The 26260-nt window shown below is 40.6% G+C and overlaps 1 protein-coding gene across 7 annotated transcripts in view; it reads right to left on the reverse strand.

The window, feature by feature from the left end:
• The window catches only part of BICD1 (BICD cargo adaptor 1), a 183216-nt gene that overhangs the window by 37034 nt on the left and 119922 nt on the right, over nucleotides 1–26260 (reverse strand). For all 7 annotated transcript variants that reach the window (XM_074871561.1, XM_074871560.1, XM_074871558.1 and 4 more), the window contains exons 3-5: nucleotides 17145–17297; nucleotides 13168–13605; nucleotides 6440–7534 (exon numbers count right to left, since the gene is read on the reverse strand). In XM_074871561.1, the coding sequence (XP_074727662.1) occupies nucleotides 6440–7534; nucleotides 13168–13605; nucleotides 17145–17297 (1686 nt within the window). The remainder of the gene's footprint in view (nucleotides 1–6439; nucleotides 7535–13167; nucleotides 13606–17144; nucleotides 17298–26260) is intronic.

Genomic DNA, 26260 nt, shown 5'->3' on the forward strand with positions numbered 1-26260 from the left:
ACAATGATCAGACAGATCATTGTGATCATTATGTTTTAGTCTGGACGTCAGGGTAAGTTAAATGGACATGTAACACTACAGGATGAGAAATAACCTGGAAATATAATTTACTTGGTGAATAAAGGTAACAGAGGAAGGACTGTGACAAATGTTGAAACCTTTTTTTAATTCCCATTACAGTTTTCCGTAAAGCAACACATAGAAAACAAAGCATAAATTGCAAAACCTATTGGAAGTGCCTGGTGGCTCTCCACGCACAAGACAAGCTTCTGAACCAGGCTGCCAAGGATCTCCCTTCTGAAAGTCTCCTAAGTGAAGAACAAAGGGGTACAAGTGCTATACTAGAGAAGTAAATAAAACTAACAAAAACGTGTTTTGAATAGGCAAGAGAAAGAAGGGGGAAGCAAGCCTGGGAAGCTTCTGTTGGAAATCTGCAGCCAGGGCCAGCAGAGCAGCAGTACATTGCTTTAAGCATGAGGCACAGCATGCTCAAAAGGTCTTTGTAAGGGCCAGTGGGCACTGGATGCTGCAGATGCTCAGGTTACCTACAGCTCATCAGCTTGAGACCTGGATGCTGACTGAAGCCAACTGCTGTCAGACTCCTCGGCTCAGGGGATGCCATTTTACAATGCAGCTAAGTCGATCTACGTTGGCTAGCTGCCACCAAAAGAATAATTACATAGCCTTTCCCCATCCCTGCCGTTTGCACACCTGGTGGTTTTCTTCTGAGCTTACTGTGAGCCAGTTTGGGGAGCCTGAAGAGGCAGAAAACCCACCTGAAGCACCCCGAAGCCTGAATGTGTGATGGGGAACAGGGCTGAGAGGAGAAGGGGAACTTGGACTCCATCTTTCAGAGGTACCTATGTGTCTGGTTACCTCAGCTGTACTGCTAGACTGTGCCAAGAGTAACAGGGACAAAGTGAACTGAAGCCATAGCTTCACATTCCTCTTCCTCCAGCATCAGCTCTAGTCTAATTTATTTCTATTTGTTCCCCCTCTCCGCCAGTCTCCAAAATTGTACTCACTGTGCCAGAAATGTGTTCTTGTGCCTGAAACCAGTTCTGCAGGATAATCTAGATTTTAAAGAAGTGGGGCAAATGGTGCATTCAGAGAGTGCTCTGAAAGGAAGGATGAGGCGAATAAAAGCCTGCATCTCCAAGTAGTGGGTGCCAGAAGGAAGCAGATGCCCAAGACCTGGCTTTGTGTTTAACAGCTTTTTGTGAAGCATTTGGTTTTAAGCTATAGTTAACATAAAAACATAAACACACAAAAATGAAACCTCTGAGCAACACACATGGAAATGGAGAGCACAAGAAAAAGATGAAAACGTAGAAAGATGTGTGACTACTCTTCAGTGAAGTAAGTAATGCAGTAAGACAGGAGAGGGGCTAATGGCACTCCTGACAGGGGACCAGTCATGCAGAGGAACTGGGCAAATGCACTACCCAGCCACTCAGTAAGCCAGCTGGAGACACAGGATTAATCACTCGCAGACCATGTAGCATTTGCTGTGCAGAGGACATCACCTGGAGCTGACAGCAAGGCTGGGAGGGAGCCGAGAGCTCCAACACCTGGACTCCTATGGCGTGTGAAACACTATCTAGGAAGAGAGAACTCAGCTTCCCACCCCCACCGCTGTCCTCACTGCCTCCAAAGCCCAGCCACAAAGCCAGGCGGGTTGAGGTGGGCCCACACCTGAGCCCCAGGGTCCGAGGCACTGCCAGAACTAACGACATCCCCCTCCTTATCCAAAGACATGTTTGCCCAGATCCAGATGCCTAATCCATAAACAAATCTCACATTCTCTACACATTCACATTCTAAGATGACTTTGTATCCCTTTTAGTTTACATTAGCAGTGTGAGAAACAAACTGAGTAAAAAAATTGTTGCTGAAAGAATATTAAGTCCTACAGTGACAAGTACTTTATTTTTTTACGCAAGAAAGCAGAACAGTAGCCTATTATTTTAGTGCAGAAATCATATGTGGTACTGGATCTTTCCACCCAGCCTCACTTTCCCAGCAGAAATTCTACTGTATTCTGTCTATATAACATCAGGGCATTTGTTTATAGGTAAGGTGCTGTATGTTTGGGGTTATCAAGTTATTTTTTCTGAAGGACTTTTATGGCTATCTCAGTTATGGGAGCTGGAGACACCATAGTTACTGCCAATACAGGTGTAAAGATCTTGCTGATTCAACTCCTTCCCATCGAACCATTTACCTACAGGAACAACTGATAGTTTTTCAATCAGAACTTCAGGATATTAAATTCCCCTCAGAGACAACTTTGCTTTCTGTTATTAGAAATCAAAATCATTATTGAACTGATCCTAAAAGTTATTATATCATTAATTTGATATTACTTTACAATTTATGCTACTTGTTAATGCTAATGCTACTTGGGTTTGCTCCACAAAACTGGTGCTGACACAGTAATTATGGCTATGAATAAATGGGTATGTAAATCGAGATGTAAGCAAGCAAGCTAGCAAGATATATGTGCCTTGCTATCTTGAGCAATTGATTTAATAATTCATTTTCCCAGGCTTAGGTTTGCAGCTTCTTAGAGCAAATCTTGCTCTGGTTTTTGTGTTATAGTTTTGTGTAGTCTCTTTGCAGCTCAGCCTAACAGTAAAATGCTTATTTGAAAATATTACTAAAGAAAATACAGCTAGAATAAAAACAAATATAATCAATCAAAAATAAAATTAATAAAAAGAAATATCAACATTACCAAATGCTTTAAACTACACAACAGTCTGTCAGGTTCAAACACAAGTTTACTGTATGGTTCTAAAGATTTAAAAAAGGGGCAACTGCACTGCTGGAGTGCCAGGCCCACTGCAACAAAAGGGGACAGAAACAGAGACTCCTTCGGGGCTGTCCTGCAGTCGGGTAAGTCACTATGAAGAGAAGTGAATGCAATTCATGTCTGGAGACAGAAATTCCATTTGCTCTTCTTCTCTTCCGATGGATAACAGAGGGTGTCAGTGCACTGCAAGGAAGTGTACTGCCAGGAAAACTGTACAATTCTCATTTTAACCTAATTTTGCAATACTTCCGGTGGTCACTAGATAGCACCCGTGCTTCCCTGGTTAAGGGTGTGACTTCACTACTGAAATACAAGCCGAAATACCAGACCCAGAGGCCTGCTCCCAGCCTTCACCCTGGATGCAAATGGTGAGATGCTCTAGGAAGGCCAGGTCTTGCCATTTTTACAGTGCACTTGGTTGTGCTCATCTTGCTTTCCCATATTACTCCAACCAAAAAAGCCTCACCTAAAGTGTCTCTGTTTGGAGTGCTAACAAATACAGGTGTTTTGTAATAGTATTGCTACAAAGCACAATGAGATGTGATGTGGCCCCTCTGGAGGCTGATGACCAGCCAGGGCATCCAGCCCCCCGCCAGCTGCAGGCTTCCCTCAGCTCTCTCCTGCTACCTTGGGCACCAGCAGTGTCTTACCATGCTACATAAAGGCTGAAAAGACATAGTTTTGTATTAATGTCAGCTTCATTCGGGCTTGGGGAAGGATTTTAAAAAAAAAAAAAAAAAAAAAATTCTAGCTCTTGTGGTTCTGGACCAAATGTGAAAAACTCAACCAGATATCCTCTGTAGGTTCATCTAAACTGAAGCCCATAAGGGAAAAATATCCCCAGCCTAATAGTGCTTAAAAACTTATTATTTTGGAGGGGAAGAAACCAAAGGGGTGAATCTTGACTCCTGTTTTTTGAACACGAGATGTGCTTTGGGTCCTGGGATATACCCATCACTTGAGGCTGGCAGTACTGATAGCACATAATAAAACTCATCCCCCCTATCTCCTTCTCTTTTGTATTATTATGTCTTTTAACGTGGAAGCTTGAGGATGTTGATATTTTGCATGAACAGTATTGCAAGATTCTATACTGCTATCCGATAAATAAAAGTTTAGTTAATAGCACTTCCTTACTTGGCAAATCTATCTTTCCCATTTCAGTGAGCACGCTTTAGGATGATGCTTTATTTCTCACAGCAAGAAAAGAGCAAGACTGAGCTAGATTCTGTAGTAGTATCAAAAAATAAATGATAGCTCTATGCTAATGGAAAAAATCTTTAATTTGAAATCTAAACCCATATACCTCAATTACATCTTAATTACATTTTAATTACATGGAAAATCCACATATAATTGCTCAGAGCTATTATTGCTTAGCTAGAGATGGTATTTAATTACTTGAATTAATATTTAACATGTGTTGTATTGGAGGGGGGGAAATGCTACAAAAGACTCAATGTATATTGAAATATTGCTGTAATTTAAAAATCCCCAGTACTCTAGAAATGCAGTTACAGATCCAACGATCAATTAAACTTGAAACTGTAACTTCAGACTACTTAACTATTGGGAATTCTAACACTGAAATCCCATCACTGTCATCAGGTAATAGTATCCCAAGCTGTTAACCAGGATTCATGCCCCCATGTTGTGATCATGCCATCATGTGATGCACCCATGGGTTTAAATGAGAAAAGTCTCAGGCAATCTGGAATGATGACTCTGCCACTGCAGCCTTTTGCATTCAGATTTAATTTGGGGCATAAGGAGATGTACCAAAGTAAATAAAACTATTTGCATGTGTAAATTTAGCTTTTTGAAGTGATTGCAGACCTGGATTCTAATGGATACAAAGGGATTGGGAGGATGTACTATGCAAAAAAAAATTGACAGTACTCTTGAAAAACACACCATTACATGGTTCTTTTTTGGCATTTGATACAAAATGCAGTAATTCTCATCTTATTTGCAGTTCTAAAACATCAAAAATAAAGTGGTCTGATGATTTTTTTAATCTGTGAAAAATTTTAAAATAATAATTTGAAATTTTTTATTCTCTTAAAATATAACTTTATAATGAATCCTTCTCAAAATAAAAAATTGCAGATACCGTTTCAGTCAGCTTTATCATGTAGTGATGTTGTCCTTTTTCTTTAAAAAAAAAAAGAAAACCCTGATTTGATTTCTTAAAGGATTAAAAATGTGACAATGGCAGGAGAAATTGTTTCTGACTGAAAAGAAAAATCATTAAAAACAATTCCAATGACCTCTAATGAAAATAACTCAGCATTTCACCCTGTGGTGGTTTGACCTTGGCTAAATGCCAGGTACCCACCAAGTCGCTCTATCACTTCCCCCCTTCCCCCTTTTTTGCTCAACAGGGCAAAAAGGGGAAAGAAAATAAGATAGGGAAAAAAACAACCCTTGTGGGTAAAACAACAGCAGTTTTAATGTAAGCAAAGCGAAGCAAAGGTCCGCGCGTGGAAGCAAAAAGAAAACAGATTTATTCTCTTCCTCCCATGAACAGGCGATGTCGGGCCTTCTCAGGAAGCAGGGCTCCGATACGTGTAGTGGTTGAGTGGTTGCCTCGGAGGACCAAGGGTGACACCTAGCCACCCCACCCCCCCCCCTTTCACCTTTTTCCCAGGTTTATACTTGAGCAGATGTCATATGGTCTGGAATATCCCTTTGGTCAGTTTGGGTCAGCTGTCCTGGTTGTGTCCCCTCCCAAGATCTTGCCCACCCCGTCCCACTGGGGGGAAATGTTGGAAAGAGCCTTGGTGCTGTGTAAGCACTACTCAGCAGTAGCCACAACACCAGTGTGCTATCAGCACCCTGCCAGCTCCCAACATAAAACACAGCACCATGAGGGCTGCTACAGGGGAAAACCAATTCCGGCTCAGCCAGACCCAGTACACACCTGCTGTCTTATCAAAGAAATATTGAACTTCTGTACAGTCCAAAGCTGCTGGTCACACTCTTACGCCTGCCATTCTCTTCCTGTGGCGTGCTTTAACTTTTGTGGCATTTATTCTTAATCCCCTTAAATTTGCTGAGGGGCATTCAAGTTTTGCAGGCTGTGGAGTATTACCAAGAGCCAGGAAGAGCGCAATGGGTTGTTTGCAGCATCTGCTGCACTACATGCCACCACCCGCAGCTGCTGAGGTGCTGGCCCAGGTGGTTTCCCCTACGCCTGCCCTCCTCACTGCTCCAGCAGTACCTGCCCCTGCAAGGGGTCAGCATGCCCCTGAGAACCTCTCCATGCACACTCTGTTTTGTTTTCCAGTGTTGGAAATCTCACCATTTTGCAATAATACTAGCAACACGACTGTGCATCCGGCTGGGTGGCAGCTCATCCCTCCCTGCCCCTCTGCTTTGCTCCACAGGAAAGGCTCTTCTGCCTCTGCCCTTGGTGAGTGGTGGGTGTTGAGGAAAGCGGAGCTAAAAAGCTTAAAGAGGAGGCGGGGAGGGAGGGAAAAAAGATCTGCCCTTGCCATGATTGAGTGAGAGGCTAAATAACCTGTAAGCAAAATCTCTCCTCCGAAATACTCCTGGGAAAGCTTGTAAGTGACCTGTATAAATAACAGACCTTCCCATCTGACTGCTTTATTAGCATCTTACCTGCTTGTTGGCTTTCAGCACTGCTCTCAGGGTTGCGATCTGCTCCCGCTTCGTACTCAGGAGTGATTTCAGTTTCAGTATCTCTTCCATTAAGGCCTCCTTGTCTTTATCGATCATGGGCGCCAGCTCCCGAGCTGCAGCACGCTGGCGCGACAGCTGCAGCGACCGATCGACAGCCTTCTGCAAGTGCTTGATTTGGTCCCTTATTATGGCATTGAGGTTGTAGATGTTCATCGGCTCTTTGCGGATGTCACTGGTATCAGAGACGGGGGAGGAAGGAGGGGCTGTGATGACAGGAGAAATGGTTGGTGTTTTTGTTGGGCTCTGTTCCTTGCCAGGCTCCGTGGCCTCTTTTGTCACCTGCTCGGTTGGGGTCCTGGCTTCCACAGGTGATGCCACCCCCCTTCTAGCAAGCCGTGGGGAAAGGAGACCTCGAGGGTCATCTGGTCCTTTCAGGCTACCGCTGCGGGTGACTCTGCTTTGCCTGTAATAGTCCAACATGACCCTGTTTGGTGTCTCGTTGTTGCACAGGCAGACATGATGGTAGAGCTGAGCCAGCTCCTCACTAAACGTCACCAGCTCATCCTGGGCGGTGTTGAGGGTATTATGGTTTTCATTTGCTATGCTTGTCATCCTTTGCAATTCCTTTTCCATGTGGACCATTTTTTCCTGGCTTTCCTTGGTTGACTTCTCCAAGCTTGTTACCTGCTCGTCGTACGTCTGGATTCTGCTCTCATACTTGGCCTTCTCTTCAGTGTAGTTTTCCACGTACTTATTATATTTCTCCTTTAAGGCTTTGATTTCTGCTTTAAGGTCTATCACCTCAGTAACAGCTACTTTGTATTTACATTCTAGGATCTCCAAGCCATTGATGTCCACTTCATAGTCGTGTGCTTCCTCACCAGAGTCTCGGCCCTTCTCACAATCAAGCTCAGCTTTCAGTTCCTTGTTGCTCTGCAGCCCCCTCATGGCGTTGACATGCTCCGTGAGCCTGTGGACTCGTTCATGTTGCTCTGTCAGGGCTCCCTTGGTGTGCTCCAGCTGTGTCTGAGACTCCTGCAGGTTGGCCAGGAGAATGGCCTTCTCTCTCTCCACCTGCAACAGAGTCAAAGTAAGAAACCCAAACTCTGCAATTCCATTCATCTCTTCCACTCTCCCACTCTGTGTACACAGCCTGAGGGCTTCCAAGAGATTTTAGCCATGTTCACCTAAACCATAAAATTAAGTCAGAGAGAGATAGGTGTAACTCTCAGAGGGTTATGAAGTCCCAGCCTCTGTTACAATTTGCAATATCACTCTGTCACGATTTTACATTTTGCCCACCAAAGAATTACTTAGTGCCCAAGCATTAAGTGCCTAGTCAGCTAGAGTAATGATACAGGATTTATTACAACATATGTTCCCCGAACATATGAACTGCATCACTGTCAACTATAAGCAACTCCATTGGTACATACACATTTCTCAATGGAGTTTAAATTTACATTTCTCATGAATAGCCCTACCAATCCTTCACAATATTTATTTATATCTTTGGACTGTTGCAAACTTTCATTAAGGCTTGATTACTGAATGCAAATACAGTAAACAAATGGCTGTGTACACTTCCACAGATGAGATTAAATAACCCACTGTGGGTGAACGTAACAAAGATCAGGAGACAGCACATGCAACTCCCAGGACTCCCCATCCCCAGCACTTAACTGTAAGCAAAATCCATCCTTTTAAGGACAAGGCAGAAAAAACACTGGTTCTGACCTAGTAAGTTCCTTTCTGAATATCCACAGAGAAATGTGGATGTTGAACAGCAGAGGTAGCAATGGAAGAATCCTCTAGAAGTTTTACTGCATAGCATCTTAAAGCAAATAAACCAAACAAGCTTTGATCTGCTCAGGCATTTGCTACTCAATAACACCTCTAAAAGACTCCCATTTCAAGTTTTAAGTGTAATGCTCCAACTTGTTTTCTGTGACTTTGTCCTGTTCCAAGTTGTGAATTAGGAAGCAGAGGAAGGCACACAGAGACAGGATTCTTCTTACTTTCATGGCTTTTGCAATAGAACCCTGAGCCTACCAGGTTTACTGCTCTTTCTCTCCCACAGTTGCAGTCTCAGCCCTGTGTTTACACATGCAGTGAAAATGGCATGCTCCACATTCACTTTATGAGTAACTGAATTACTAATTCAGGGAATTCAAAGCTGTCAGTTTGGAAAAACACTTTAAAAAAACCCTTCCTTCCCTATCACTATTCTCCCAGGTAGTATTTGGAAGAGAGTAAAATCAGCCACCATGAATCATACTCAAGGAAAAGAAAAGCCTTTTAGAGACCAAGGGAGTATTAATACCATTTCACAAAATGTTCCAAGCACTGTTTCAAACTCCTATTTTCTCATAATGAGGCTTTTGAGCAGTGGCTGCTGCTCAGAATTATTAAGGCACTAAAGCATATGATGATTCCCTCGTTTTACAAACAGGCTTTCAAAACACAGCCTCTATTGACTGCAGGTTCTAAAACCTGTAAGAATAAAAATAGAAGCCATGTTAAAAACATCTAAAAAAACCCCAGCCTAGTTTTCTTGTGTACAGGTGACTGATGGCTTAAGAATTAAAAAAACAAGGCCAAACTCTATCATTATTTTATGATCCAGGAAGAGTCTCTCTCCTTACACAAAGGGCGCTCCATTTTAGACACTATGTAGTCTGTGCAGCAGAGGACAGCCGAGTACCATGAGTATATTGGTACCTTTTTCCATTTGATGTTCCCCCATTGCTGCCTCAGTCTGCTGGCCATCACCCTCATTGGTCACACCCTCTGCCAGCCCATTCTTGTTGAGAAAATCCAAAATAAGGTAACATTCCCCTTTGTCAAGAGCATCTTCTTAAAAATTGACTGCTTTCCACTGATGTCTCGATCAGACCTGTCCCTGGGGAGCCTCGGAGAGCAACCCAGCACAAGCCTCTTCACTAGCTTTCCTCTGTTTTTTCCGTCAAGCAGTCTGTCCCAGATCTGCTCTCCCTGGAAACTTTCAGCTGAACTCTAGTTGTTACCACCTGGTATAGAAGGCTTAGGTGCTAATTGCATTACCCTAGTCAGATAATGAAGGTATTTATTCCTTCAGGCTGGTAAGGTGAGGTACACATGTACATGAAAATCTGAGTTTTGGTTAATTTAAAGAACTGTCTTACCTGATGGTGAGAAGTCATGTGGGTAATAATGATTTATACATTACACACCAAAGTCTGTTGGTTTTTTAAGATGTATGAGTCCCACTGCGGGTATGTTCACACCAAAGCAGGCAATTAACTGTAGATTGCACTAGTGTAAAAATAAACTTGCAGCCAGAGAGCCTTTCCTTCAAGAAAACAACTTAGTGTTAAAGCAGCATGGTGTTTCAGTGTCTGCTTACATTAATCAGACAGAATTGATCCTGCCAGATAACTTGATCTCAGCTGCCATATTCTATCATGAAGGAAAATTATAACAGAGTTAATTGGGATCTTTATGATCATTTTGCTGCTGAATGTAGGTTTTACTCATTCTGGTCTAGTACTTGTGGACTAAGCTAATCGACTTCTTTAAAGTTATAAATACATGCTCCTACTTCCAAGGGAAAAAAATCCCAAAGCTCCAACTCAGCCCTGAGCACACCTTCTGCATACTAGTACGGCAATTATATTTCTTGTTCTAGACAATATTATAATCTTATTTCCACCCACAGCAAACTTTTAGGAATTGCAGTTATTTTTCAGTCCAGCTGTTGGGGGTTTTTTTGACATTGAAATTTGTACCTGCACTAAGGATCTTTATCATCTTAAAATGAAAATAAATGCAATTCAAAAGTAGCTGTACCTATTTTGCGATGCATCCTTCCCTTCAAATATTTCAGTTTGAGATTTCCTTCCCAATTTGCTCCATAGTTTGCAGTTATGGAAACCAATTTTACCATTGCTATTTATCCCCCCTTTTTTTTTTAGTAACATCAGAATATCTGTGAACAATTCCTAGTGGAGACTGGAACAAATTAACAGCAAAACTAAGCTCAAGAACCCTGAATCTCAGCTGTATCATATTTGTCAGAGATTACTAGCCAGATGGAGAAGAGTGTCAGAAACTGGGCTGCATGACATATTTTTTTAAATTCTTTTTTTAAGAGAACATAATCTAAGCTTTCCAAATATGATGTTGGCCTCAGGACTAGGGAAAGCATCACCATGGAAGAAAGAGAGGAGTCCTAGGCTTTAAAGATGAGATAGACAATTCTTTCCACTGGACAACAAACATGAAGGAAGAGTAGAAAGCCTTGAGCTTTTCCAAGAAAATCTCAGAATATGAGAATTTTCAGCAACATTTGTTACCTAGTGCATTTAAAAGATGGAAAGTAAACAGTTACAACTAAATCTCTCCTAGGGACCAGCACAGATAATGGAGCAGCAGCATCCTAAAGCTGCAGAAGGAATTATATCTGTTATAGTAACTGCTTCAGTAAAGACTTCTTTTTGTGATTGAGGGAAAAAATTTGCCACACATGTACAAAATGGCAAATCTGAAGTTTGCTTCTTGCAAAAATAGGAGCCTGCTGTCCTACAGACATAAAAATAGTTCCCAAGAGAGGGTCAGTTGCTTCAGCAATTCTAGTCAGTCATAGTATATAGCCTCTTCAGAGAAAACAAGAGGAACACATACCAAATATTGAGATATGGCTGAATGAACACCATATGGCAAAGACACTGTGGAGGAGAAAAAAAATCCAATTTTGCTGAAGAATTACCTTTTGTGAGCTTGAACCCGATTAAATCTCCCATCTACTATGAGGAAAATTTTTGGAGGGATTTTTCACATTTGATTTGTGTGACCCAAGCGAGCTGATGCAAATGAACAGAGAAGATGATCACTTTATAAAAAGTACACATCAGCATTTTGCAGTAAGCCTTTTCAATATCCAAAGAAATCAGGTTTCCAGCTAGTTCTAGGCTTTCTTTTTAAACCATAAACCTTTCAACAAGATCAGAATGCCAAGCAATGGCGGCAACTATTGGTGTGAGGGTGCTGCGGCCCAGCACCAAAAAATGTTGGGAGCAAAAAATGATTATATTTATTTTCTAGGGTCCTTCTAAGGTTCTAAGTTTATGGCTAGTGACTGTCAGAAGGCTGCCTCTGCATTTAAAAATGTATTTATTTTATACCTCTTAAGTCAGAGATGATAAAAACAGTTGCAGTATCTTCGAAGTAGAAGTTTGCTGATTCATCAAGCTCAATATTTAATAAAATCAAGACAAAACATACCCAAAACAATCTTTTTCTTTCATTTCCAAGCAGCTTTCACTCCAAATTTATATTGCATAAACTTCATTGAAAATGCTTACACTTATTTTAAAATGTGAACATTTCAAAGCATTTCATCTGAAGCTCTGTTTTTTTAATTTTTAACATTGTATTTCTGAATGAAATCAAAAGCTGCATATAATATATATGTGCATATGTTATATACATAAATGTATATGTACATACATATGCATATTTATATTTGTGCATATTTACACAAAATACACACACTGTTTACATCTTAATACTGGAAAAGTTTGACAGAATTTTTCACATAAATAAAATTCTAAATTTCAAGCTTTCACACTTAAATTATGTATGTCTTGCATCAAAGTTATTTGTGCAAAGCACTAGATGTCATCAGTGTTTGCCATGTCACAGCTCAGATCAAAACTTCCCACACTGAGTTTGGCAATGAAGTAAATAAAACAATTAACTCTTCAGCAAATATAGGACAGACCACATAGGGATTTATTGTTCTCCAGCAAGCACTGAAAACTGGGTTTGCTCTACTTGACTTCCAAATCGCCTTCTACATTTTAAGCAGTAAAGGATTTACATTTACTCTATTTAGAAGAGGCACTTTCTGGAAGCCTGCAGCTAGAAAATGCTGGGTGTTTCCTTGATGGTGCCAAAACCTTTCAAGCTCTTGTGGCAGAGAAGATGCTCAACAGCCTGGGCAGCGGGACCCTTTCTCTGTGTGGCATTGTACTCCTCCTGAGATGATGTCAGCATCGGGACCAGCAGCTTGAGTTTTTATCTGGCTTGCATCCCAGGCTCCTATTCTGGTTATGCCTGGGCTGGGCTTGGATGAATAGAGAACAAATGCTCTCTCTATGGTCCCCACGGCAGCCCCTGCAGCCTGCGCATCCGCCGGGACTGCCAGCATGGACAAGGGCACTCCATGACATCTCACATGCCACATGCTCTCTGACTGCACAGTTATTAAGAGGCGCGCTCCTCTCCTTTTGTTCTCTCTTGAAGGTATGCCAAATCTTGTTCAAACAGAATTTAATGGCAGAAACTCCCCCTGACTTGCAAGGGAGCATAATCGAATCTGTTTAGTGGGGTTTTTTCCAGATAGCTTTGGTCATACTGAAGAATAATTTATTCCACTTGCAATCTCAGGGACATTTCCCATCATCAAACCAGGAAAAAAGAATCTAGCCATCTGCAACCACAGCAACTAGGTCCCACTAAACATTTGCTCAGATCATACTGACTTTTCACAAATACTCTGTTTTCTAGGGGTATTTCTAGCAAAATCTGGATATGAAGCAAGCAGAAGTCCAAGATCAAGACGTATGTGGTGAAGAACGTCACTGGGGAAGATCATTACAAAAGCTGGCACTAGGGTCTGTAGGATGTGTGTCTAGATGTTTTGGGAGATTAAATTCATCTCTTACCTGCATGAGTTGCTGCTTCAGTTTCTGTATTTCTGATATGTTGAGCTCACTGAAGAGGTCAGAGACAGGGTGCAGAGATTCTCCTTTCCTACCCGAGGGAGTCCGGTAGTCACTGTTGAGTTTCACGAGAGGCCCGTGGATATGTCCATTCATTTTATCATCATTGTTGGGCTCACCCCCATCCTCTGCAAACTTCAATCCATCTACTGATATATTAATATGGTTATTATACATACTATCATTGAGGTTGATATACTGGGAGAGTTCCTTCCTCAGATTGTTCTTTTGCTCCCTTTCATTTTTTAAAGTTTCCAGGGCTTCCTCCAGCTGATGCTCAGCAATCTCCTTCAGCCGGATGGCATCTTCTAGCTGACTATTAAGCAACACAGTCTCCTCCTCAAATCGTTTAATCTCATGCTTTAAGCCTTCATATTCAACCTGAATTAGACAAGACAAAGAACATTCATAATACTAAAACTTGAGTCATGAAAACCTGCCATTTATCAGCCTTATTGAAATAGGTGTTACAGAAACTACAGTTTGAAATACCAGACATTGCCTGCAGCTGCGAAGAACTGTCTGCACAGAAAACAAAAGTGGAGCTCGTTCTGTTAAATACTCCACTGCTCACTTTTTCAGCATGAGAGAATCAAGAAATATAACACCTTTTTCTGAGAAACTTATGAAGATAAACAACGTATTTAATGGAAAGAAGGCTGTTTAGTAGCAGATGTCCTGGTAACCATAGATTTATTATGAATTGCCATAAGCAATGTTGGTATATCATGGTGTGTATAGATCTCAGGTTAATATAGTCTGATTTATTAAATGCAAGTATTCCCAAGATGACTTCATATCTAAATTCTTATCAGATGTAAAGTCACTCAGGTACAGATACTCCCAAGTATCTTGGTGTCTTAGTAGTTTTCAAAAATATGGTTGGAAGGTACAAAAACAGTAGAAGAGCCTCAACTCTCTTCTCTGTGTCATACAAGATTCTCCATTATTCAAGAACCATTTAATTTTAAAAATTAAACAGCAAACTATTCATACAATCAGTTTAAACTGTAAATGCCCCAAATTGTTAGATTTTTAAACTACCAGAAAAATGTAGTAAACAGCTCATTCAGCAACACAGTTCTTGAACTGCATACAGGGATGCCATTCTGGAGCACTTGTCAACGTCTCACTCTGACAGCGCTGCCTGAAGCATGTCCCAGGCAGCCTTGACAGGCTTGGAAGGGACTCACTGGTCTCTCTTCTTCTCAGAGGGCAGGCTCCCCACCCCACACCAAGGTGCAGTATTTCATCAAGGTATTATGGACATTGTGGGCTGAGGAAAACAACAGCTTCTTCTCTCTTCTTTAAAGGCAGCTCCCATGTTTATGAAGTCCTCTCTATTGCACCTAACAAGATGCAAAGCCTAGGAAAACCCAATCTAGCTTGAAAGTACTTGCTCAGCAATATCTAGATGGTGCAACAGGTCCCCACTGCAGAACACCTTCCCTTGCTGGTCCTCCTCATCTTCCTTTTCACTGTTGAAAAATCCCACAGCAATGAAAAGGAAGAGCTTTGTTTGTAAAGGTCTGTGTCCATGCTTGACCAACTTTCCTGGTAAAAACAATCATGATTTGCTTTTAATTTCATTCTCATCATGTTGCTCACCCACCTTTTCATTTCTAAATGCAAAAAATTCCCAGTATTGGGTAAAATAATTTAATAGTTTGGTGAAAAAGAAAAGAAATACTGAATTTTTCAGTTGAGGCTTTTCTAATTCTTATGCATTAATATGTATTACTATCTGCAATTTTAAAGCATTGTCTAGAATATTTTTTATTTGACATATATTAAACTATAATAAGGTTCTGGTGAAAATAGAAACACCAACCATTCCTACTGAAGTAGGAAAGTCAAAAGTCTTGTACTTGTAAGTCAAACTTAAAAAACAAAGCACTACTCTTCAAACCCAGAGAATGGAAACATATCAAAGAACAAAGAAACTTCCAAAATCGTATTGTGAAATATCAAATAGAAAAGGAAAATCCATGATATTTTGAAATCTACATTTAGGAACTTGATATCTTTTCTGACTGGAGGGAGAGAGGTGTCCATCTGAAAAATTAGAAAATCCCATTAAGTAGCTATAACTCAAGCATATGGAAAAAAAAATTAAATTTTAAATGCATATGAAAACCAGAAGTCTACGTTATCTATATGTAACCATGTCATGGATGCTTGCTTACAAAAGCTACAAAAAAACCCAACCCAGATAATGACAGTTTAGCACTAAGACTTGTAACATATGGCTTTGTAAATTAAAGTATTAAAGTATAAAATGCTCCTGAAATTCTATCTTGTAGATCTAAGTTATTTTTGGAATCACTTGTGCATGGATACGTGATGCAAAATGACTGATTTTTAAAGCCATTCAAAATGTGGTGATGTTTTTTCTCTCCACAGAGAGAAAAATGCTGGCATTCGATTTCATTAAGAATGAAATATTACAACAAATATAAACACTTGCAAACAGATTTTCTTCTGGGGGAAACTAGGACAGTCCACAAAGGGGTCTTTAATTTTCTGGTAGTGTGAAAATGCCTCCTACGAGGTTGGTGAAGAAAAAATCCATGCCTCAAAGGGGGAATTTGCTGGCTCTGTAAATAACTCTGACACAAAGATGATCTGCTATAAATTCAGCTTCAGAAGTGTGAAGGTCTGGGTATCTTCATGAAAAAAGAAACGATGTACCCATTTCTATTACCTGCATATTCCCTGTGGCACAGCTCCATGGTCTTAAATGTTTCAATTGCATTTGTACTAGAGTGGTAAAATAGCAGTAAAAGATAGGTGAAATAGTGTTGCAAATTCCTACAGGAATAAGGCAGCTTTGTTACCAGGCTGCCATTACAAACTGTGACAGTCTTGGCTATTTGAGAAAAACCCTAACTGAACCAGGCAGTAGGCTAGGCCATAAACCAGGGGCTGCAACACAGTGCTGTTACCATGTGCTAGTGGTTAAAGAAATGGAGTTATGGAGTGCCATGGTATGCTCGTCTGGACGGTGTCTAAAAGGCATAAAGTGTTACATCATCCAACTTGGATACTTAAATATTGATCATGGCAAGTTAACTCTTCTAACATGAGAACAAATCTCTTTTGTTCAATTTAAAGGACAGCTGTGTTCTTGATTGCTTCCTCAGAGGTGTATATATATATCCAGCAGCAAATGAAGCTGTGCTTTTATAAGGGGGGGAGAACAGACCCCATGACTGCTTACATCTGGATGCAATGGGGCTGTCGTTGAGGTGGTTCCTCAGGGTGCATTTAGCACTGCAGTGAGAATTACAGTGTGTTGGTTTGCCGTCAGCTGCAGATTGCTGTAATGGCGAAAAAATAAAACGCAAACTAGGAACATCTGACATCTCTTCACTTATTTTTGAAACTTGCTAAACTTGCAGGTTAGCATGGCTGAGAAGACAGCAACACCGATACAGGAAAACCTGAGAAGCAGGGAAAAAAAAGACCAGGGAAAAGATTATTTCCTCTTTTCTCGACTTCAGAAGAGGAAAGGTCATGCAGGAAACAAACTGAAAGGAAATGGAGGGCTGAACTCTGCCTCTGGGCATTGAGTTCAGCTTGCAGGGAGGGAGGAGAGGAAAAGCAGGAAGCAAATAGATGTAATTCTATCTATTTTACTTTAATGATTATTCTGCTATTACAAAGTTCTGTAATGAAATATTCCACCAGAATTTTCCTAAAAGTGAGGTAAGGGCCTCCTCATACATCAAAAATGGCCAATAACACTGTTTCAGAGTAAGTGTTTAGCAAAAACCCAACCGGAAAAAAGAAAACCAAAAACAAACAAAAAACCCCACACAAAGAAACTTCTATCAAAGTGCTCTGTGGGATCACATTATGAACATTTGAGAAAATGGTGTAATTTTTTAGCATAGTGTCTAGAATCCTTTGATGCTTACTTGATTCTGTTTCAGTGTGGACACCAGTTTCTGTAAAGTGATATTTTCTTCTTCAAGCTCCGTGTAGTCCTGTAGGAGTCTTGCCTCTCGAAACTTGTACTCTCGAATTTCATCTTTCATTCGTATCCTCTGTAGTTCCACCATTTCGTTATTCTGAGAAGAGAAAATGCAAGTACGTTACCATTCATGCTTGGCCACTTTAATGATGAACGCTGCCTTTAGAAAAGGCCAAACAAAAAATTAATCCTCAAATGGAAATGATTTAACAGTGCAAATCAAAACAGCATCACCTTTTAATCTGAGGCCAAGCGGTAATTTCAGGTGTGTGCTGGCAATGCAGAAATGAGAACATCTGAAAAGGAAGTTTGATTAAAACAGTTTCAAGATTAGATGCTTACTGAAATGGAAAACCTGGCAAGGCTTTAACATCTCATTAGTTTTATTTCTCTACGATACAGTTGGATTTAAATAAAATTACCACCCATTTTCCACCAAAAGATGCTTTCTATGCCCATACAGAAAAGCAATGAGTAACGGCATGTGTTCTGTTAAAGACATCTGTTACTGAGCAAGGTGCACTCACATGTTTGTATCTTCAGGCATTAGAGAGGCACACAGGTAGGTGGGGGGACCTGCCAGGCAGACGGCTGTAAAGCACTCGTCAAAAACCTGACCCCGACAAATGCATTGCTGTGCTGAGCAGGATTGCACCCAGCAGTCTGAGAACACACAAGGTCACCACTTTATTTTTCCCATTAGCACAAACTGTTCTCAGACAGCCTTATGAGAGAGGTCACGAGGGATCAGTTTCACCAAAAATTGTTTCCATCAGATTCCAGCTCTGACTGAGTTTGACATCAAGTGTCAGGTTATTCTGGAAAGACTCTGCTGGCGTAACCCCAATGTAAAATGCACTACAGGAAGATGGAGTTAACACACAGCTGGAAGAGAACAGTGACCTAATCGGTTGGTAGGAGCAGCCTCCCCCTCTGCTTTGAAGAGAAGCCTGCATTTGCCCAATTAATAGGAACAGATGTAATTGGTCACATCTCCTTGCCTGCAGGAGGAACCTGAGCACTGCCACAGCAGCTGGTGGAGAAAAGCACTACTGTGACCTGAATGATGGGGCAGAGCCCCCTCCCTGCTGGGGTGTCAGAAAGACCACACCTGGGAAGCAGTCATGGGTTTCTGTAAAAGATTCCAGTGTGGAGGGAGGGCGATCACTGGCCTGATAGCTACCTGGTAAAGTCAAATGTTTAAAAAATTATTACAGCAGAGATTTTAGTCAGTGAACTCTAAATAGATCAATCTGTACAATTCACTCTCTAGTATATAAAGGATAAAACCACACATTCTGAATTGAGGATAAACAGAAGTTTGCTGAGCACCTAGGCTAAACAAACAATTACAAACCCCTGGAAAAGAACATTGCAAAGCATGAAAAAAAATGTTGATGCAAGAGTTACAAAAGCACTTTTTAAAATGAAGCTTTTTTGTTGAAGAAAAATAAAAATCATCACCTTCTGCCTCCTGGTAGCTAATTAAGAAGAAATAAAGACCCTACGTGATCTCTTAACTGAAGGCATGCCTTGGATTTAAATGATCCCCAGTGGCAGAAGGGTCAAAGACCACTAGATAAAAGTAACTCTCTGCAAATATTCCTGCATCCCTCACTGTCTAATAAACCTGTGAGTGAACTGTAAGAATGGCACAGCAGGTGATTTCACGAGGTGAAGGCATTTTATACCTCAGGGCTGCCTTTATACGTTTCGTGTCTGTCAGCACGTTCTCAGCCATGTCGGTTATTGATGCTTTCTAGGTGTGGGTACACGTGCGAGTCTGAGGCAGTACATGGACAACTCCAAACGCACTACTCCGCTGTTTCAAGTATAATTAAGCTACTCTGCAACTTTCCTGATGTCTGGAGGATGATCAGCCAGGGAATGAATAGCAACCAGCTGACATCCATACACTGCTGGCAGGAGCCCTGGGAGCAGGAGAAGGCTGCACAGAGGAGCTCTGCCCACTCGGCTCCCAGTGCAGCGGTGAACCGTTCCCAGCAGCGCTGCTGGCACCTCACTGGGGTGAGCTCAGCACCACCACGCAGGACAGGTGGCTGCCGAGGGTCCGCTCATGGTCCCAGTGGGCTCTGCCATCCACACTGGTGAAAGGAGGGCCTCTCCAAAAGGGAGGAAGGAAAAAGGTGGCCAGAGATGGAGGACCTGAGCAAAGAAATTTTACTGAATCCTGATACATTATTTCCCCAATAGAGTACAAGGCGTGCTACTCTGAAAAAGCCTCAGAAATTAACTCTGTAAGGTCAGAGTACTCCTTTGTCTTTCCTAGTATTGCAAACAGCAACAGAAAACATGAGCTATCATCTTGCTGGAGTGCATCACCATTTCTTTAAGAAGAGAGAAACCACATTCCTTCACCACTTGTAATGGCTGCGTCTCCTACATAATCTTGGAGGTATAAACTGAGCCATTTATAGTGCTCCTCCTCTTCTTGAACACAGAGAAACTATCTCTGCGCAGCAACCGCTATTCATCATTATTCATGGCATTTGGTCAAGGAAGAAACAGTATGAAAAGGGAAGACTTGCCAGTCAGAACATCCCGTCTGCCATGCCTGCCACAGTGCTGCCTGCTGTGCTTCCCCTGGCCAGGGCCAAGGCCTCTGCTGGAAGCAATCCGACTGCTCTGCCACAGGGGCAAAACAAACTCAGCACATTACAGAATATGGTATCACCTTTTCAAAGTAACGAAAAATGTGTGTTTTGTCACTGCAAACACCCTGGCATTATTCTCCATGCTCCCAGGTCCCTCCTCCTATTTTCGAACATCTGCATGATGCTGGCAAACATCCAGCTGCAAAGGCTCTGGTGCTTTCACTGCTTCCTGTGAAAGGTGATGCTGCCACATTACAGGACAAAAGCCTGGCATTATCGAGGTTTACAAGTGAGTAGCCACAGGACATGCTGGAGGGCTGTTGTTTTCCTTTTTATGAGATCTCTATGCATTTTGTGGAAGTGAACTAGTCTTCAACCTATTAAAACAAAAATTCATCCTGAGTTCATTCTTTGTTACTGTCAGTGAGCAGGATATGTTTCCATCAAATGCTCTGATTAAATACAGTATTTTCTCAGAACTCTCTACAGTTATTTTGAACTATTTCAAATATGTATTTCTTAAGCAGATGATACACAGTTATAGAGAATAGATCTTGCTGTACAAATACAGTGGCAGTAAGACTCAAACTTTTTATTTGACCATTGCATCAGTCCTCTCCCGAGGTGATCTGGACTTGTATGAAAACAGTGTGAGAGGATTTAAAACACAAGGCAAAACGAGTCTGTCAGCAGGGCAGTTATCTATATGAGCCACTAGAGGACAATGTAACCCAAATTATTAGTAAAATAATTTGTAATTAAACTTTACTGGTAATCAAGCACTGAACATTAAAGTTGCAGGATATAGCAGATTGAGCCAGATGCTTTTACTATGGCACTGTCTCAGGACTTTTTACATTTCCAGAGAGGATTCCTCTATGAACTAACTACTGGATCTGTAAAAAACAGAGTAATCCAAGAGGTGGAGCTAATGATACATGAGCAATGTTTTAATGGCTCTAAGAGCTGAACATGGTGCAATGGTTTTAATGGATCTGTGCCAAAGGAGAAGGAAAAGGCCTTTCTGTGAAACTATAGAAAACAACAGAGTCCTTGTCAGCATTGCACCTAATTATAAGTGAGCACTAATTGTGGAAGATGTCAGTCACATAGCATGTCTAATGAACCTACACATAATGGAACAGACCACAAGAAATGAAAAACAGAAGGCTCAGTTGAGATAAAGTCTGTTCAAGTCACCTATCCACTAGTATTTAGATATATTTTCAGACTTGCCATATATGAAAAGTGAAAGACATCTCTAAGTTTTACAGGGTCAAGGACCATATCTGTATAGTACAACCATCACTTTAATCCTGACAGCAGTGGAACATAAATATTAAATAATAAACTTTTGTACTTCATACCAAAATTAAATGCGATATATGTGGATATACTAATTTTTGATTCAGTGTAGACTTTTTAAATGCTGTATTCCATATGCTACATATAGAGCACATTATATTAATTGTGTGTGCAGATACATTGTAATACATTGTGTAATATCAAATAATTGCAAGTGAGAAGGTGCTTTAAAATGAAAGAATGGAAATGTCTAATGTTAAAAACGCCGAGAAAGAACTATGAAAAAATATATGATTCCCCAGGATCATTTTCATGTCAGAACACTCTCAGTGTTGCCCAAGGCAGCCACTTATTATACCCTTATGGCCCATCAATATACCTAAGGAGAGCAAACTGGGCAAGGGATGGTGACCTGAAGCTAGGTAGTCTCATCTCCAAGGTGAGAAGTGAGTTCTGGTGGTTTTTGATTTCCTAAACTGTGGACCCATAAACTGAACTTCTTGGAAATTTGTGGTGTTTTGAAGGCTTCTTTTTAAAGTGAATGCAGTTCCATTAACTATTTTGGTTCTCCCCTCTCTTGGAGTACATAAAGGACTTTTATTTCTGTTTTTTGTCTACTGGGTTTTGTCCCAGACAAAATCGGGGAACTAGCATTTGGGCTTTTCCCCTACATATTTTTCATACAGATTTTCATGAAAAGATTTCAGGTCCTTACTGCAGTAAAACAGACTGGTTTTCACACTGCAAAACAGTCTTATAATCAGAAATTAATTATATGCCCCAAACTGCCCTGACTATATCACTACTTATCTGTTGGAATATGCAAGCCATAGTATGATGCTATGCGTAACTTTCTAATTTTCATAACTCATGAGTAAGAGAACAATGGAAAATTTATATACTTCCAATTTAATGGCATTGTATTATAGCTGATGCTGTATAAAATCCCATTTGATCTGATGACAATTTTATTGCACTTGCAATGTAATCTGAATGTAATAGAAAATTCATACTCAGACTAATATCCATGATCTCATGTGTTTGTTGACAAGTCTTACTGCAAGCTTGTATGTCATGTTTACTTTACTCTGCAGAGGAAAATAAAAGGTGTGGGGTTTTTTTTAAGAACAATAATAGGCATATCATAAAAGATACAATTTAACTGGGGTTAAAATTTAATTACAAACACGCTAACTTCGCATGGGGAAGCACTACCAGCACAACTTTGGCCAAAACCAGGTTCGGGACTTACTTCAGCATCTTTCTGTCACAAAATTAACCCCACTTATAAATGATTTTGGCTTCTTTTTAAATATATTGTTTGTATCTACTTGGCAACATGCAAGTATAAATAAATTAATGAGAAATTCATGATGAAAAAATAACCAAACCCTAAAGTATCTTTTTTTTATTACTTTTGAAATATACAAATATACCCTTAGAAACTTTAAAGCCCAATTATACCTCCTCTTTAGAAGTCTCTAATGTGAATTATGGGTACGTTTTTTGTTTTCCGTAAACAATGGAAAATCTAATTCTGTATCATACAGAGAATTCTTCTCACCAGCACGATGTAGCCGGACACAAGGACACCACTGGAAAGCCACCCCTCCTCCTTTCTACTGATGGAAGAATCCAGAGAGGAAAATAGTACAAGGTAAAGAAAGACCCGGAAAGAGACCTGCCACAGCAGGGAGGAGGCGGCCAGGGAGCACCGGCTGATCTGCAGAGATACTCAGCTTGTCCTGGCAGGCCCTGATTTTTCATTCTGAAGGGATAAGGAAAGGTGAAAGAAGAGAGGATGAAAGGGGGAATAGAAGAGCAAGGACCATTTTCTTTTATTTATCATCAACTGTTTTAAGTGCCCAAAGAAGGTCCTTTCTTAAAGGCTTAAAGTTTCCCTCTCTCATATACAAGAATACTCACCTTAAACTGGAAGAATGACATTTTCCATGTCTCCAAATATATTTAAAACCACAATGGGATTTTGTGGATGATGTAGTGTGACCAGGTCTGACCCTTCTGCAGAATTTACAGCCCAATCCTCCTGATTCATAATGTAGACGTCTAACTAAGCAGGATAAAGCATCTCTTGCAGAACCATTTCTCCTTCCCTTTCAAGGCACAGGTATCTCTGTATCGCCAAAAAAATTTATTTCAAAGATTCCTTTTCCTCACTCTTAAAAGTCTGAATCCTCCTTTTCAATATGAATTTATCTGATCTCATCCTTCAAAAAGTTTCATTCTGGTGGCATTATTAGAGTTCACGATATTGTATCTGATCTAACCAGCTGTATTGGCATAGCACTTTAAGAGCATGAATACAGCTTCTATTGTCCAAAACCAGAAACCACTAACTTTTGAAATGATGCACGATTCTGACATTCTTTAGCTTTTGATATATCATTCATTGTCTCAAACCCAGAAAAAAAGCAGACATGCTATTTTGCAGAAGATATTTTTGAAATTATATCTGTAGAATAACATAAGTACCTATAATCTTTCCCTTCCATGGAACCTATAATCTTTCCCTTCCATGGATTTACATACAGAATGACAGCACTATCAAAGACAAGGATGAGAAAAGCTGTATGTTTTTTAGCTATAGCATACTGAATAGAAGACAGATCGAGATACTGTATGTTTCAAGTTCCTTCACCAGCAACAGCTCTTAAATAAAGCATTGACAATACATCTTATAATTTAATAATCTGAAATGCTCAACACATTTAATTGGAATTGCTAAATCTAAAGAAGGTGAATTTCTATCAAGGGCAATTAAATGGCCCATTTATGCAGTTATCACAGAATTTGAAACTCATAATATTCAACACTGTAAATCCTGCTACATATAAATCTCTGTAAAATATCTATTTTATTGACTTTCACATATAAGTATATATATAAAGATATAACTAAAGAATGTTCTGGTTGTGTAGGTATTTAATCTTTCTGCTGAGTATTATGGTCACATATTATAATGACTTCTTTATAAACTGATATAAACTACAAATCTCTAATCATACACATTTACCTGAAAAATAATGGTTTGATTTGACTGCACTTATAGCAATTAATGCATTAGTATTAATGCATTAATCATGTATCAATTATATATTAATTAATTTAGTTAATTATAATTACTATTAGCACCTGTAACAAACACTGCTGTAATATTCCTAATTCCTTCAAAGGAAGAGAAACTTTACTGAACTAAACTGTATTAAAACAGTATGAGAGGAAATTCAGACTCTAGGGTTATAGTTCAGTTAGTATGATCCTTCTGCGTATCTGAGGAATGATGTCATACATTAACATATGATCATTGCAAATATCAAAATATCAATTGGCTGAATAAAGTTTCGCCATGAGAAGGGCATTGTGGAAGTCATTTTATTTAAACTTAAAACTCTGCTACTCATCTGTCTCCTGCAGCTCTATTGGCATTAAACATTTCTAAGAAGTGGGAGGATTTATTTCTAAATACCACACTGACTGGGTAAAAGAAATACGATGACATATCCATGCACTGGAGCAGGCTGACAACAACATCTTGCAAATGCAGCACTCTCCACAAAGAGTCTTCCCACAGTACATTCAGGCCTATACCGGCCTTCAAATTTCTCCAGGAACCAATGGACAAACCCATGTCCACCCAGGGGTCAGCCACAGCCCAAAGGCCAGTCCCACTCCTGCTTATAGAATCATAGAACCATTAGGTTGAAAAAGACCCTTAAGATCACTGAGTCCAACTGTTAACCTAGCACTGCCAAATCCACCACTAAATTGTGTCTCTAAGCACCACATCTCCATGTCTTTTAAATACCTCAAGGGATGCTGACTCAACCACTTCCCTGGGCAGCCGGTTCCAGTACTTAATAACCCTTTTGGTGAAGAAATTTTTCCTAATATCCAATCTAAACCTTCCCTGGCACAACTTGATGCTGTTTCTTCTTGTCCTATCACTTGTTACTTAGGAGAGGAGACAAACACCCACCTCACTACAACCTCCTTTCAGGTAGATGTAGAGAGCTATAAGTCTCCCCTGAGCCTCCTTTTCTCCAGGCTAAACAACCCCAGTTCCCTCAGGTGCACCTTGTTCTTTAGACCCTTCACCACCTTCCTCCATGCTGTGTTGTTGCTGCCATCCGCCCAACACCATTGCTGCAGGAGCAGAATGGGCTCCCCTTGAACCCCCACGCTGTGGTCAGGGTGAAGAGCATGGTGCAGCCAGGGGTGGACAGGGCACTACATCTTAACATCACACTTAGCTGAATTATTTTGCCACATCCTCATTATTCCCACTGCACTGAATAGTGTCTGAGTAACAAACACTTGAGACTGCACTCTTTGAAGTGGGGCTGTTGCCCACTCTACATCACGGATTATCCCATGGCTGATTGGGTACAATTATGAAGATACCAAACCCAAACTGCTCTTGCCAGATTAGCTCAGAAAAAAAAAGAAGAGGGGGGAGAATGTCTGGGACATTTTGGACTGAATGGCAATTTTTTTTTTTTTTTTCCCCAATTACAACCTTTCCTATAAAGGTTGTTGCTTTCTATCCACAAATTAAGAAGCCAACAGCAGTGATTCTACATGACAATGCCTCAAGGCAGGCTTTTTGATGGAGGATTCACACGGGCCTTTTCAAGCTCATCAAGAAACTAAGAGCTGGTTTTAAAGCCTAACTGATCACTTGGGAGAGGCATCTGCCAGTTATACATATCTCTTTGAGAGGCCATCTGTCAGGTGCAAAGTGCCAAATTTCCTTCTAGACCCAAAGGGGCACCAGCTAACCAACAAAAGAGAAGTTGTGCTAACAGGGTGTGGGTCTGTGATCAGTTTAAGCTCAGCAGTCCCACAGCTGCTGCTCCCAGTTCCTGACCCTCCCTTGGGTCAGCACTAGCTTTCATATCAGCAGCCAGATCAGGGGCAGCAAGCCATCCCAGAAAACAAACAAACAGTTTTAATGGTATTTATACTCCCTGACACTGCTGACAGAGTGGTCATACTAGTGCTAGCAGGAGGTAGGGAATAGGAAGACATGCCATTTCTATTTTGGATGTGTTTGCTGCCCAGCAACATCTATACAATCTACTCCAAGTACCAGAGGCAGAAACCCAGCACTATTGATGAA

The sequence above is a fragment of the Strix uralensis genome, chromosome 5, assembly GCF_047716275.1.
Source record: "Strix uralensis isolate ZFMK-TIS-50842 chromosome 5, bStrUra1, whole genome shotgun sequence".
In the NCBI taxonomy this organism is placed as follows: domain Eukaryota; kingdom Metazoa; phylum Chordata; class Aves; order Strigiformes; family Strigidae; genus Strix; species Strix uralensis.